Source organism: Tursiops truncatus, chromosome 6 (genome assembly GCF_011762595.2).
Source record: "Tursiops truncatus isolate mTurTru1 chromosome 6, mTurTru1.mat.Y, whole genome shotgun sequence".
In the NCBI taxonomy this organism is placed as follows: Eukaryota; Metazoa; Chordata; class Mammalia; order Artiodactyla; family Delphinidae; genus Tursiops; species Tursiops truncatus.
The window spans coordinates 46,261,723-46,278,461 of NC_047039.1; the positions used below are offsets into that span (position 1 = coordinate 46,261,723).

The 16,739-nt window shown below is 38.4% G+C and overlaps 1 protein-coding gene across 5 annotated transcripts in view; it reads right to left on the bottom strand.

Annotated features, from left to right (window-relative positions):
- The window catches only part of FOCAD (focadhesin), a 313,712-nt gene that overhangs the window by 267,106 nt on the left and 29,867 nt on the right, over positions 1-16,739 (bottom strand). For all 5 annotated transcript variants that reach the window (XM_019934890.3, XM_019934889.3, XM_019934891.3 and 2 more), the window contains exon 4: positions 15,231-15,385. In XM_019934890.3, the coding sequence (XP_019790449.1) occupies positions 15,231-15,385 (155 nt within the window). The remainder of the gene's footprint in view (positions 1-15,230; positions 15,386-16,739) is intronic.

The following is a 16,739-nucleotide window of genomic DNA, read 5'->3' on the forward strand; positions in this document are numbered from 1 at the left end:
GTGTAGATCCATTCAAATAGTAACACATTGCCTAAATTCAAGTATTTTAGAATAATTTCTTAAATTATTTAAATATTTCAAGTGGGCTGAGAGGGATGGTTTCAGATTTGTATTTAAATCCCTGCTTTAATTCTAATTAGCTAGGGAATGTTGGGCAAGCCACTTAATGTCCAGAAGCCTCAACATCCTCACCTGTACAAGAGAATCATAATAATAAGCCCACCTCTGTGTTGTTTTAAAGAATAAATAATACTATGTCAGTAAAGTACCTGGTTATTTTTTCCATGAATTGTGATAATCTAATATGGTAACTGTACCATAAAGATTATGATGCTTTTCCCTTTGTAAGGTTATGCAAACAGAAGTTTCAGAGTTCATGAATGCTAAAACCTAGAATGTTCCTAAAAATAACTACAGTTAAGTCCTAAATGCCTAAATCCTAGTATTTTCCATCTTTCTTCACAAAACCCTCTATTTATTGTTTTCAAGCCATTTTTACTCTGAATCTGAGATCTGCTCTTACAAAATTAAAAATTTTTATATGAAATCTGTATAATTGCAGAAAGAGGTTACAAGAGTTTGAATAGTGCTAAAAATCAAAATAATAAAATAGAAGAAAACATAACCTTTAGAGAAGCAAAAATCAAAGAAAGGATAGAAGAAAAATTCACTAGACCTAAGTCTTCAAACTGAAAGGGCTACCAAGTGCTAGGCAAGATGACTGAAAAAATTTCTGACATTTCCCAAATCCATAGGTAAAGAGAAAATTCTATGAACTTTAAGTTATAAAATAAAATCTATAAAATAAAGAATATTAGACTGACATCATTTCTAATTTGGCATCAGAATTCTCATCTGCAACACTAAATGAAGCAATGTATATGGAATTATGAGAGAAAGGTTTATATAACTTAATAAATCTAACCCCCGTCCCCAAAAAGACTAAGAATAATGTAAGAAGACAAAAGAAATATTTTTCAGACACAGTATTCTGAAAAATTTTCTTCAAGAGGTTCTCCAGTTAAAATATAATGCGGGATGATTGCACAATTTTGTAAATATACCAACAACCACTGAATTGCACACTTTAAAAGAATAGTTTAAATATGTGAATTATATCTCAATAAAGTTATTTTTTTTAAGATAAAGCATAAGAAAGAAATGAAGTGGTAGAAAGATATAGCCTACAAAGAACTTGTTCAGAATGAATACCAGAAGCATTTACAATCAAGTCTTTAACATTTTTCAAATGTCACTATAAAGTTTAAAGCAATTGTTAAGAGAGGTTTTGGAGGGGAAAAGTACAAAAAAGAGAGAAAAAAAAGACAATCTGTCATAAAAATTCCAGATCACTTTAGCAAATTTAGTGGGGAGGGTTTTCAGGGGAAAGAAAACATAAAATTAAGATAAGAGATAACCTGAGATGAAATATTTATAACACATATGACAAAGGGTTAATATATATAAAACAAAAAACAGCAACAAAATAAGGCAGATCATATGATGGAAAAATGAGCAGAGAATATAGATATGCAGATCACAGAAGAGGATGATTCATAATATCCAGTGTTAATGAGTGAATGGGGAATAAGCATTTTCAGGTTGAGCATACATTCATTCAGACTTTATGGAGGGCAATTTAGCAGTGTCCATAAAAATTTTAAATGAACCGTCTTTTTCCCATAAATTGCATTTGTAAGAACCTATCATATAGAAATACCCTTACATATGCCCAAAAGAAGATCTTACAAGGCATTTGTTATCTTAAAGAAATGGAAGAAGAAAACTACGTTTGCCAATAGAGAAATATTTAAAATATGACACAATCATATTATAGAATAGTCTGCAGCTATTAATAAAGATGCAAACAGATCTATGAAAAGATGTCCAACACATATTAAGTGGAAAAAAAGCAAGTTTTAGAACAATATACATATGAATAAGATAGCCAATTTTAAAACACATGGAATGTATAGGCTTATAAATACTTTTTTTTTTTTTTTTGCGGTACGCGGGCCTCTCACTGTTGTGGCCTCTCCTGTTGCGGAGCACAGGCTCCGGACACGCAGGCTCAGCGGCCATGGCTCACCCAGTCGCTCCGCGGCATGTGGGGTCTTCCCGGGCCAGGGCACGAACCCACGTCCCCTGCATCGGCAGGCGGACTCTCAACCACTGCGCCACCAGGGAAGCCCTTATAAATACTTTTTTATACATCTAGATATGGGGCTCCAATTTCACTGGAATTAGCTGGTCCCTGATTCCACGTGCCTGGATCTGATTTCAGATCACCCTAGCTTTACCTATACTCCAGAGGAAACCAAGGCCAATATTTGGAGAAATCTCTGAGTCACTCTACTCTCCCTGAGCCTTTCCAGACTGTCACTTCCTAGTTTCACCAGGGCCCAACAGGAAAGTGAATTTTTTAAAAAGAAGAAAAGAAAGAGAAAATGGTAAAAAGGAGAAATTTTACCACTTACTACTTTCACAAGTGCCATTGTTCGAGTTTTCAAAAATGTATGCACTACTTTTATTTTTTTATTAGTGAAAAAAAGGAGGAAAAAAGATTTATAATCTCAAGGTGAGGAAGGACCACTGAACACAAAAAGAAGATTAAACCTGATCTCCTAGATATACAGTATGAGCAGAAATTTAAGTAAATAATGAAATAACCACCGTGTCTTTTATTTAGAACCTGCCTTCACAGTTTAGCACAGACACAAAAACATGTTAACTCGAGGAAGTAGACTTCTGAGAACATTTTCAGGATCTGGAATTAGCCCTTAGACAAGCAGGCTGGCTGTGTTTGAGGTACACAGGTACCCAGAAAGTTATTTAACAAATCAAAGTGAAGACTTTTAATCAAGGCGGAGGAGATCTGATTAGATATTATGACTAACTTGTTCATAGTGTAATATGTTCGAGAGATGTCATTACCAAAAAAAGGCATATCCAACTGTTTACTGGATAGTCCCTTTTCAGTATCTCAATTGTGCCTCAAATTCAACATGTCCAAAACCAAACTCATGTTCTTCCCACATACCTGGTCTTCTAATGTTTCCTATCTACCTGGTAGAGAAGCCAGAAATCAAGGAGTCACCTTTGATATATCCCTTTCAGTGATCCACATATTCAATCCACCTCAAATGCTTCACTCCCTAAATATCTCACAAATCCATCTATTTCCCTTCATCTCTAGGAAGCAACTATCATCCCTCACCTGAACTACAGTAACAGCCACCTAAAATCATCTCCCTGTACCACACTATTTGCCTATCCAAAACCCAGCACTTTTAATGTTATGTGCACACTGAAGCCAGAGTGGTCTTTTTGAAACCACTGATACTCACCACTACACTTCAGTAGATTTCCTCTGCACTCAGGATAAAGACCCAAATCCTGCAGATCAGCCATCATGAATGTCTGATGGCTGAATTGTCTGAGCCCTACTTCTCTTCCCAGCTTCATCTCAAACCACTCTCCTCTTGCTCTTGAAATTTTTCAGGCCTTCCTAACTAATCATCTTCCCTCCCACCACAGGGACCTGGCACATGCTACTTCCTGTAACTGGAAAATTCTACCCTCTCCTATTTGCCTATAAAAGTTTTATTCAATCCTCAGTCTCATGTCAAGTGTCACTTCATCAGCGAAGCCTTCCCTGTCCTCCATGACAAGGTCAAACTCCCACATTAAAGGCACTCTCAGCACAGTGTTCTTGTTTGAATGTAGTTTAATATATAATTGTGTGACTATGTGATTATGGCAATCTCTCTCTTTCAATGAAAAGCATCATGAGTGCAATGACTATGTCTGCTTTCCTCACCATGATCTCACAGCACCTAGTAGAGGTATACAGGAGATATTCAATAAGTGTTTAATTAGTAGATGGATAGATGGATGGATGGAAGGCAGCTAAGGTATTGTCTTGCTTAGATACAGAGGTGACCTTTGAAGGTAATTTCTAGTTCTATAATTATGTGATTTTACATATGCACACTGAAATTACAGTATCATATATTTATTATTATAAAGTTTGTTATTTAGTTTATTACTAAATAAGCTAATATGAATGATATTACTAGTTGTGCTTATAGTCCTCTCTGAGATTGTACATTTAGCAAATGAGGGAATTGTAAAGACTGGGAAGATAAAGTTAACATAATACCCTTTATATTATCAAGCAATGAAATAATCCTGTTGGGGGAAGGGAGGCAAGTGTTTTCTGTTGGGTGTTGTTTTTTTTTTTAATACATCTTAAGCCACGTAGAAACAACATTAAAACCAACTTAAGACTCCTTACAGAATAAGTAAAATAAAAGAAATATTCAGTATGGTAAAAAGAGATTTAACTACTATGTTGAATATTGCCCACCATGCAGCTAAGTTCACCACACTACCAATTAACACCTAAGAGAATCTTAAGAATATTAGATGGTTCCTGTGACTTAAGATCAGAGCAGCTGCAAGAAGACCCCTTTGGAAGATGCTATTTTTTTTCACTCCCTTCCCTCTTAATTCATTTGTTATATATGAACATCATTAAATAGCAATAGGACTTTTGAAGCTACTAAAATTTCTTCCCCTCTCTCTCTCTCTCTCCTTCTCTCTCTCTCTCTCTCTCTCAAGCTGCTTCTAAAAGAGTGGGTCTAAAATAAACTCAAAATAGTGAAAAGATAATAAAGTCTCAAAATATGATTTTTTAAAAAGAAGGAAGAAGATAGAAATACATCAATTATGTTTAAATCCATGAGCTCATTATAATTCTTTATAAAATAAAATCTAATTGTTCAATACTGAAGAAGCCGTAAAAAAAAAAAACTGATTGTTTTGAAGTTTAGTAAATAAAGAAAAAAATCAAGTATATATCCTGCCCTTCCTATACAAACTGTACTACTTACTGGGTAACCAAACAGTAGATATGGGGATGGTTCTCTTTATAGCAATATTTCAAGTAATAAGTGAAGAAAAAAATTGTAGAATTAAAATGTCACTATTTTGAATCTCCTAATGAATTAATGGATCTAGCCATTAAGCATCAACTGCTAACACCATTATGGCCCTCCCCATGGAAGAACACATTGCTCCCTATGAAGAAGTCTTCCCCCCATGACATGCCCCTGCAAGAACGACAAAAACTGAACTTAAATCTCATCAAATTTCTAGAGCAAAATTTACAGGAAATGCAGAGAAATAAGTTAAAGCACACCATGGAGAAGCAGCCAGCAAAATCCATACTGTGGGAATCACTGCAAACAACCAAGTTTCTTCAATAAATTGTAAGAAAGAGAGAGGCAGCCAGAGAAATATGGATATATGTGAAGGGGAGATCCTATAGGTTAAAAGAGATGTTAAAGAATTAACAACTAATTCTTATTTGGATGGTTATTCAAACAAATTGTTTAAAGAATATTATTAGCGGGCTTCCCTGGTGGCGCAGTGGTTGAGAGTCCGCCTGCCGATGCAGGGGACACGGGTTCGTGCCCCAGTCCGGGAAGATCCCACATGCCGCGGAGCGGCTGGGCCCATGAGCCATGGCCGCTGAGCCTGCGCGTCCGGAGCCTGTGCTCCGCAGCGGGAGAGGCCACAACAGTGAGAGGCCCGCGTACCGCAAAAAATATATATATATATTATTAGCAATTAGAAATCTAAATACTGACTGGACATTTAAAAACTACACACACACACAAAACGCACACACATATATCCAGGTGTAATAATCACATTACTGTTATGTTTTTTAAAAAGAGATATATACTTAATATCTACAGAAGAAATTATACAATGTCCGGGATTTGCTCCAAAAGAATATGGTAGAATGGAAGCGGATGAGATTATGGATGAACAGGACTGGCCATGAGCTAAAGGTTGTTAGGCTGAGTGATAGGAACATGAGGGTTCATAACACTATTCTACTTACTTCTGAAATTTTCTTTTAAATTTTTAAAAATCAAAGAGTTCCTCTTTGTAACACCTATTTTTTTCCAAAATTTTCTTGGCTATTTTTTTGTATCACACTCCAAGCTAGTTTCCTTCCTTTACCTCCCTTCCCTTGGCAACCAAGGCAGTGGTTGCTGCTATCATTATTGCTGTTTGGAGAGATAATACATGCTTTCAAAAAAATATTCCAGAGGATGGTGATGATGATGATGATGATGATGATGGAAAACATGGTGGCATTTTGCCATCACAATAAAACAATCATGTTATCTTTGACGATGACTCTCCATCCACTCAATCTCTCCTCCCTCTATCCCATTTTAATCTTTTTTTTTTTTTTTTTTTTTTTGGCTGTGCGGCATGACATTCGGGATCTTAGTTCCCCTACCAGGGATCAAATCTGTGCCCCCTGCAGTAGAAGCGCAGATCTTAACCACTGGACCTCTAGGGAAGTGCCCACTCCTCCCTCGATCCCAGTCAGAGTAACACAGATAGAATATCATCACCGAACTTAAGTACAATTACGTTTCAAAGCTAGAGCTGAGCTGAGAGGCTGAGAGATACCTATTTCTAGAGTCATGGCTTTACCCCAAGTTCAATCTTCAGTAATAATGTCCCAGTCTCCTCTCTGTTTTGAGAATTACCACTCCTTGTCCATTCATATGGTTACTATAGAAAGGATCCCAGCATACGAATATTCACACAATGAAGACCCAGCCTGTAGAGGGTTAAATTGCCGTTCCCCCCACCACCCACCACGACCACCACAACCCCCCACCCCACAAAAAAAAAGTACATCTAAGTCCTAATCCCTGGTTCCTGTGCATGTGACTTTATTTGGAAATAAGATCTTTAAAGATATAACTAAGGATCTTAAGATGAGATCATCCTGGGTGGGCCTTAAATCCAATGACTGGTATCCTTATCACACAAAGGAGAGAAAAGATTTGAAACACAGAGAAGAAGGTCATGGAAAGACAGAGGCGGAGATTTCAATTACGCAGACACAAGCCAAAGAACATCAAGGGTTGCCAGCAGCCACCAGAAGCTAGGAAAGAGGCATGGAACTGACTCTCCCAGCCTCCAGAAGGAACCAATCCTGCTGACACCGTGGTTTTGGGCTTCTGGCCTTCAGAATTGTGGAATAATAAACTTCTGTTGCTTTAAGTTTGTAGTCATTTGTTACAGCAGCCCTAGAAAACTAATACACAGCCCCTAGCAGAACTGACTGGTCCAGGAGTGAACATCTCACACATGCTGGTCCTTGGAAATCTGTAATTGTGGCCAAGAAATTCAAACCTCAGTCCGGCTATCTCTTACAGATAAGAGATGTTAACCCAGGAGCAGGTGGTGTCCTGTAGACTAGGAAGCAGAGAAGTCAGTTTGCTGCAAGGGAGAAGAGACACACAGCCTGTATCCAGTTTGTTTCTGAGGCCCAGGTACATCCCTGTTCTTAAGTCCTGTGGGACACCCCTTCAGCAAAAAAATTAAAATCACCGTTTTATGCTCAAACGAGTTCAAGTGGGTTTCTGTAACTCGTAGCCCACAGAGTCCTGTCACACTCAAGAACCTTCTGCCCAAAGTCCTTTAGTAAAGGTCGGCTGGAACAAGTCCTTTCTTGGGTAGCTGCCAAAACAAACTGAACTGACTCAAGAACCCTCTAAGAGGGAGCAAAGGAAACTTCAGGCCTGAGCTACAAGTGCAGTGACAAGAAACAATGCAAAAAAAAAGGTGGGAATGTAAATTGATACAGCCACTATGGAGAACAGTATGGAAGTTGCTTAAAAAACTAAAAATAGAGCTACCATATGATCCTGAAATCCTGCTCCTGGGCATTTATCTGGAGAAAAACTTAATTCGAAAAGACACATGCACACCAACGTTCATATCAGAACTATTTACAATAGCCAAGACAAGGAAGCAACGTAAGTGTCTATCGACAGATGAATGGATAAAGAAGATGTCGTACATATATACAATGGAATATTACTCAGCCATTAAAAAAGAATGAAATAATGCCACTTGCAGCAACATGGATGGACCTGGAGATTATCATACTAAGTGAAGTAATCCAGACAGAGAAAGACAAATATCATATGATATTGCTTATATGTGGAATCTAAAGAAAAGATACAAATGAACTTATTTACAAAACAGAAATTGACTCACAGACATAGAAAACAAACTTATGGTTACCAAAGGAGGGGGGAGGGATAAATGAGGAGTTTGGGATTAACATATATACACTACTATATATAAAACAGCTAACCCATAAGGGCCTACTGTATAACACAGGGAACTATACTCAATATCTTGTAATAACCTATAATGGAAGAGAATATTAAAAAAGAATATATATATATGTGTATATATATAAACTGAATCACTTTGCTGTACACCTGAAACTAACACAACATTGTAAATCAACTGTATTTCAATAAAAATTTTTAAAAAAGGACTTCCCTGGTGGCACAGTGGTTGAGAGTCCGCCTGCCAATGCAGGGGACACGGGTTCGTGTCCTGGTCCGGGAAGATCCCACATGCCGCGGAGCGGCTAGGCCCGTGAGCCATGGCCGCTGAGCCTGCGCGTCCGGAGCCTGTGCTCCGCAACAGGGAGGCCACAACAGTGAGAGGCCCGCGTACCACAAAAAAATAAACTAATTAATTTTAAAAAATGGAAGCTCAATTGTCACTGGCATAAGAGCCAAACCCAGATCTCATCATAAGGAGTGTGGGTCAATAATGATGCTGAACACTCCAGAGAAAAAGAAAAGACAAAAATGTTTGGTCAAGCTGTACAAACTATACTAATTAAAACCACCCAGAAAAATTGCTCTTCACTAGGTAAATACAGCACAATTACTATTGTGCATATGAATACCATATCTCAGGTTTCCTTTGGGGTTTATTTGATTACAGCATTAAATACTGCTCATGTATGCTCGGTCTCCTTTTGAAAAGATTACAATTAATGCTTGGTTCTTTAGCTTCGAAATATTCTAAATATGAGATGCAAGGAAGTACCCATACTAATTTTTCTTTTTTTTTTTTTTTTGCGGTACGCGGGCCTCTCACTGTTGTGGCCTCTCCCGTTGCGGAGCACAGGCTCCGGACCCGCAGGCGCAGCGGCCATGGCTCACGGGCCCAACCGCTCCGCGGCATGTGGGATCTTCCCGGACCGGGGCACGAACCCGTGTCCCCTGCATCGGCAGGCGGACTCTCAACCACTGTGCCACCAGGGAAGCCCCGCATACTAATTTTTTGACCAGGGATGAGAATAACAAAAATTTGCATTGAAGAGAATTATACAAACATCCCAAAAGAGGGCATCCTGGGTATCATGGGAGCAAATGGTACAAATGTAGCCAAGTCTCTTTTTAACTAGAAAGGGTAAGTGGTCAGTTTTAAGTACAGTAAGTCACCAGCAAATAAGAGAATGTTAAACACTAGATTAATGATCAAGTCATTTCCTAAATTTATAATAAAATTATATGAGAAAAGAGAGACGGAGCCAGGAAGAAAGGGAGGAAATAAAAAAACAGTTCTGTGGAACCCATGGTTAACCCATAAATGACAAAAAATAATGTTTCTTTCAAAAAAATCTAAAAGATATAATGCTATTGAGTTTTTGCTTGGGAAAGTTCTAAGTACCAGAAAACAGCCTGATTTCTTCTGAAGCACTTTTCCATTATAAAAGTAACATGTATTTCAGTAGTCACTTTTCTTAAACCACCTAAAAACACCTTAGCATAAATACATGACTCTTACAATGGAATATTTTGTGACAAACAAAGCCTTCAACCAGATCAGTTAACTTAAAAAGAAATAGGGCAGAATGTCCTAGATGAGAAAAGTGGCTAGAATTACTTTTCTGGTGATGAGCTACAAGTTGAGAGAGATTCTGTAATTTTAGAGAAAGAAAAAGAATTCGAAAAAAGGAAAAGAGAACATCTGAAAACAAGCTAAAAGGCTTACGGAATACTTAAAAGACAAGATGAGGAGACAGACATGGTCCAAGAATTCTGTCATTGTCAGATAAGAGTTAAAATTAAATGAGCAATGATACCAATGTAGATATAAACCCTGAAACCAACTCAAATTCATGAAAAATTCTCTGACTCCCTGGCTGCAAATGAAAGCATGCTAACTAAGACTGTCTTCCTCAAATCTTGGAAAAACCTCATAAAGGCATCCTTCTTTGGTTCTTCTTCTCCTGCCAAATAAAATAAAGAGAAAGAAGCTAAATAGTACAGAAAAGCCTCAATAATACAAGGTATGAATACAGCGTCTCCTTGTTGCTAACCGTTTCCTACATGATAACAAAGCAATTAAGTGTTCCAAGGAACAGGGTCATCGACAAAAGAAAAGACCCTGAGAGATAAGAATTTTCTCATGAAATTACCCTAAATCTTAACTGCAAATAGTTCTCAAAGTCATTTTAAATCTAACTGGACCCTCATCAATCCATGATCAAAGACTCACTGGATCCAGCAGCTTTGGCCGGGACCTATTATGGGCATTTATTAATATCCTATTTGAGATTTATTAAAAAGTAGCCTTTAGGAATCTCAGAAAATAGACTTTAATCTCTCACACCCTAATACATTTTTTCCCCCAAATACATAAATTGCAGGTCCATTCCCTGTTTGAAAGCACAAAAGGAACAAAATGAAGCGCTAGTTTATCTAGAGCATAACCGTCCTACCAAACACATTTTTTGAAAGAAGGGGTGGCGGGTCGGGGAAGCAGCTGAACTGAAATTACAGGCTGTCATGACATCTCAGTATCGAAAACTAAATACCTGGTTCCACAGGAGAGTACTGTTTTTATTCACAATCCCGTTACTAAGCAACTATAACAATGGCTGCATGAGCTTTCTAGAAGCTAGTGCAGTTAAGGGAGGGGGCGGGGATCTAAGGAAAGAAAAATGAGGAAACTCCTTGCTTTGGGAATCTTTATCATAGGATAAACTCAATGTAAAAACAAAAACAATCTAAACTGAAAACAAGCAGTTCCTTAAAGGATAAGAAAAGGACATGCTACTATGTATATCATTCACCCTAATTTTATTTAATTTCAAAATTTACATTTAACTGGTGATAATAATTTCCTAACTGTGTTTTCTCTGTAGTCCCCTTCTTTCCTTCACCCTCCCTAGGGAATAATTTTTTTTTTTCAAATTTCCTTACTGATTAAAAGAACATTTTCAACCTCTTAAATCCACTTCTTTGTTTACAGAAGCTATAAAAACTAGTTTACAATTGTTTCATGTTGCCTCAGCTTTGAACCGAGAACACTCTGGACATCCAACTATTCCTTTGAAGGGAACAGTCTCTCAAACAGAGCCAGATACTTTCCCAGCCACTCCCTGAAGTTTAGACAACCAGAGCTTTACCAATGTCAAGTCTTACTCAAAGTTAGACTATACAATGTAGCAGGCTCTAGACCAATGTTTCTCAAATTGTGGGTTGGATTTGGGGGTGGGGGGTGGTTAAGGGGAGGCAGCTTTTCATACATGTTCCAAGGGAATTTACATACTAGACCTGCAAAGATCCAAGGAGCAGGTTATAAGGCTAGGAGAGAGAACCTCACTGACTTTTCCTCCATCTTTCCTTGCAGCTTTCAACATTTACTGCAATGCTGAGAAAGCTCTGGAAGCTACATCTTCTAAATATCTATTCCACAGAAGGATGCCGTTTCTCTCTCCTCTTTCCCTCTTTCTCTCTTCCTCTCTCCCTCCCTTCTCTCTCCATCTCCCTCTCTCCCTCCCTTCCTCTCCCTCTCCTTCTTTCTCTCTCCCTCTGAAGAATGTTAGGATACTAGGTAGGCAAAATGAAAAAATACAGTTTTAGGCTCATTCTTCTGCATCAAAGCTGAGCAATCGTTGTGTGGCTCTGTTCCCAAGGTGCCTCTAGACTGCCATAAATCTCTATTTTAAGAAGAGAAAGCCACAGACAAGAAGAAATTTAAACACTGGAAACTGAAGATCCAAAATGTCTCAGCCAAGAACCACAGGGAAATGACAAACTCATTTTTGTTTTTAGATCCCAAAGATAAAAGATGGTTTTCTGTCTCAGAAGATTCCCTGAGGAGCATTTGGAGGAGGAGGCTGTTTGGATCCCTGTTTTTAATTAAATTAAATTTAATTTATTAAATTTGATTCTCATTTTGCTTTTGTTAAGGCATAAACAATGCAAAGTATAGTCTTTGTAATCACTACAAACCACAAAGCTCTACTACTTGAAATAAAACAAAGGAAATTCTTCAGAAATTATCCTTACCTCTACTGACAACAATAAAGAAAACCTAGCACTTATATAACACATTTCACGATCAAACTGATGCAAAAGTTAAATTGGTTAGCTTCAGAACCTACTCTGTCTACATCTCCTGTGGCTAACAATTTAGACAACATGAACACTCTAAGAAACTTTAAAAAAAGTTTTTTCAGGATCCTTCAATTGTTAAAATTCCTATATTTGCTTACCATAAAATTCAAGGCTTTCTTCTATATCTTGGCCATATTTCCAAAGACCCTTGAAAACTAATGGTAACCTATATGTGTAAGATTACTCACTGAAGCACTGCCTATAATTGCAAATAACTGAAAACAACAGGGAATTGGTAAATTACAGCATATTCATACAATGGAATATTATACAGCCAGAAAAAATAGAAAGCACTTTATGTATGGTAAGGAATGATGTCCAAGATATATTTGCTTCATTGAAAAATGCAAAATAAGGAATACTATGTATAGTAGGCTACTAATTTTTTTTAAGAAAAAACATGTACATATAAATTTTCAGTTATATGTACATACAGCATCTTTAGAAGGATAACAAGACCTGTTAAGAGTTTTACCTGAGGAGAAAAACTGAGATACAGAGGAAAGACAGAGAATTTGCCTCCTACACCCTTTTGAATTTTTTACCACATGAACATGTTGCTAATTCAAAAAATGTATTTTTTAATTTTAAAAAATCTAATATTACTGACAAATTTTCACATATACAGATGACATGCTGATCCACTCTCAGCAAAGCTTATGCTTTTTGGTTTACAATAGTGATGATGGACTTATACTGATGTGTGAAGGATATCCCACACCAGCATAATTTTCTAATAGGACATTCTGGAATTAAAGGTATAACCTAACGTGCTCTAATTATCCCTTAGTCAGAGACATTAGCTGGCCCCTGGCCCCTTTAGCTGCTGATACTCTTACTTTTGGATATAAACAGTACAACTAGACAATGCAAGGAGGTTCTATGTTTGTGAATTTTAAGGCATTTGAAAATATTTAGGGAGGAACTAATACTACACCTGCATTTAAAAAAAAGGGTGAGGCAAAATCTAGGTGGCTTGCTTAAGGGCAACCAATAAGTTACAAAAAGAGACACATTAAAACTTAACCTTTTAGGACTTCCCTGGTGGTACAATGGTTAAGAATCCACCTGCCAATGCAGGGGACACGGGTTTGAGCCCTGGTCTGGGAAGATCCCACATGCCATGGAGCAAGTAAGCCCGTGCGCCACAACTACTGAGACTGTGCTCTAGAGCCTGCGAGCCACAGCTATTGAGCCCACATGCCACAACTACTGAAGCCCACACGCCTATAGCCCATGCTCTGCAACAGGAGAAGCCACCGCAATAAGAAGCCCGCACAGTGCAATGAGAAGCCCGCGCAGTGCAACAAAGACGCAACGCGGCCAATAAATAAAAAAATAAAAACACTTTAAAAAAACCAAAAACTTAACCTTTTAAAAGCCGCCTCAAAACTAATCTTTTAAAACTAATCTTTCTAAAAACATTTGTTTGAGTCTGTGCGCGTGCGTGCATATGCACGTGGGCATGCACACAAAGAAAAAGACAGAAAATGAGTTAAGTTTTTAGCCATGATCAAACCTTACTTATTCAGAAAGATTTGGTCATCTACTAACTGCTGAAGAGTGTGCTAGAGACAAAAATACAGGTTAAAAATAGAACTATATTGTGAAAGAGCAAGTAGCCCAGCTGAGAAGAGGGAAGTGTCTAGGCAGGAGAGGTGACATCTGAGCTGAGCCTTGAAGGATGAAGAAGATGATATCAGAAAGAGAAGGGGAAGGAACATTCCATGCAGAGGTACAGCATGCTCAGGCTCGGGAACAGGTATGTACGGCTTAGAGGAGGGTTCACGGCAGAAAACGCAGGTTGAACAGAAGGTGGGAACTAGTTTGGGAAGGGCACGTATACCACGCTAAAGGGCTTGGACTTATAAATGTAGATAGCAGAATATAAAGAAAAAAATCAAGGCTCCAAAAAGATTCAAAGAGTTGATGTAAGGGAACAAAATAAGATTTGTGAAGAAAGGTTAAAAGGCCAGAGGTTACTTAACCTAATAGACCTCAAGTCTAGGAAGGCACTGTCCATACATTGATGGTTACAGTTGTACTCCGTCTCCACAGAAGGCAGAAAAAAAGATTAAGTATTCAGCTCTGATGATACTACAGTAAAGGTGAGTAAGAAACATCAGGAGAACAAGTAACCCCACAGAGAAGGAGGCGGGGGCCTGGGTTAAGAGTTGGGAGAAGGGGACAGAAGCTCAAATGATTTAAAGCAGGCAAAACTGAGGGCATATAGATCAAGACCATTTCTTGAAGCAAAGAGTGGCACCTCCTTTTCAGGGAGTATCTTACAAGAGATGCTCACTTCCATGGGATGGTTCAAATACAGTCTTGTTTGACTACCTCAGAATGCCCATTTTATCCCCTGGGATTCCATTAACCTCAGTCTGTGAATGGAATAAATATGGTCATTCCAAACAAATTCAAAGAACATTATTTACTTGGAATAATCAGGGGAAGACATGTCTAAACCACAAAATGCTTTTAAAGAAATTAGTGCTGTTAGTTTCTAACGCATGCACTGATGCTAAAGGCTGACCAAGTATTGCCAATAGTGTATAAACTTTACCACTGTGGAATGATGCTTATGGGCAACCTTCTTTCTTAAAATAAGTCAGGAATTTGTACTGCAAACTGTGAGTTATAAACTACTTAGCTATTCCTTAAAAAGAGCAATGACAAAATAAGCAGAACCCCAAAACTTAAGTACAGCAAATGACCACAAATCCCCAAACTTTTAGAGCTTAAATTAGCATGTTCTCACCACATATGAAATTTCAACTGCATGACATTTTTAGGGAAATAAAAACAACTGGCAAGTAGGATGAATGGTGACCCTTAATGGCAAATGAATGAATTTTTTTCTAAAACTTTAAATCATTAACTGATGAAACATGAAGGAAAGAGCACCTGGTCGATGGAATCAAGTTGAGAATCCCATTGAGAACATAGCTGAACTCCGCAAGATCCTGAGCGACAAGGGCTACCAGACCCTCACAGCAGGCTGTTCGAACCACGACATTATCACTGCAACACTTCTCCCACAGCAAGTTCAAAGCAGGAGTCTGAAATCAAACAAGTGATTAAAACACACGTCTGATGAGCAGCAAATGCATATACACCCCCAGCCATTCATCAAAGTGTAATTCGGGGCTTCCCTGGTGGTGCAGTGGTTGAGAGTCCGCCTGCCGATGCAGGGGACACAGGTTCGTGCCCCGGTCCGGGAAGATCCCACATGCCGCGGAGCGGCTGGGCCCGTGAGCCATGGCCGCTGAGCCTGCGCGTCTGGAACCTGTGCTCCGCAACGGGAGAGGCCACAGCAGTGAGAGGCCCGCGTACCGCAAAAAAAAAAAAAAAAGTGTAATTCGTTCACAGTGGGCTAACTTTCCTCTACAAAAACCACGTCACACCATTTGTAGAATACACTAAAGTCGGTTTTCCAAGAGAGGTAATGGCTATGTTCTGATATAGCAACTCTCTCTCATCTGGTGCCTTTGCTGCAAAATGAGGCTGGCTGCAGAAGTATGACCTGAGTCCGAGCAACACAACTACTAGGAGATCGAAACTATGACTTGGCTCCAGCACTGTGCTCTAACTAAGCCATTTAACCAGACATGAACAATACCAGCATATCAGTTAGTCTAAGTTGGACTCCAAATCATACCTATGCTTCAAGCCCTAAATGGCAGTAACATTTTCAGAAAATGTTCCTGCTCTCCTCCCACCAACCTCTATCACCCACATGCCACCCCACTATCCCCCACAATGTCCCTGCCCCAAGTGATTGAAGCTGAATGTGGACCCAGAGGAAGGAGACAGAAGTAGGACAGGCTACGAGCAAGCTGCTGGTTCCATGACTACAAACAAAAGCCTAGAAAAAGTGTTTTGTCCAAGGAAGACTGTGACTTCTCCCCCTCACACTGTGAACCTGTCACTTTTGACAGGAAAGCACCGGAAGGACACACAGATAAATATAAGTTCTTTATTTTGAAAAATCCTATAAAAAGAGAAGTTCTAGCTTTCATAACTTTCTCAGGAACTCATGAGCCTCCCCTCAAAAATAAAGGTTCACTACTAATGATAAACCTCTATTTGAATGTATTGTGGGTTAAGTCCATTTAGATTTTACATGTTGTTTTGGGGATTTTTTTTTTTTGCTTTTTTTTTTAAAGAACACACAATGAAGCTATTTTTCCTTCCTCCTGACATAATTTATTAGGGAAACATACAATCTGGAGAAAAAAAAATTAAGATTCCCCAGCTCCCATAGAATAACTAAAAGAATGAAAATCAACATTAAATTGTGCTAACTTTCCCACAGTAGCTGGCTCTGAGAGCCTCTTCAGTCTTAGAATCCCACTAACATAACAATACAATTAACAGTCACTGAAGGGAAGAAATATTTATATTCCATTTCTT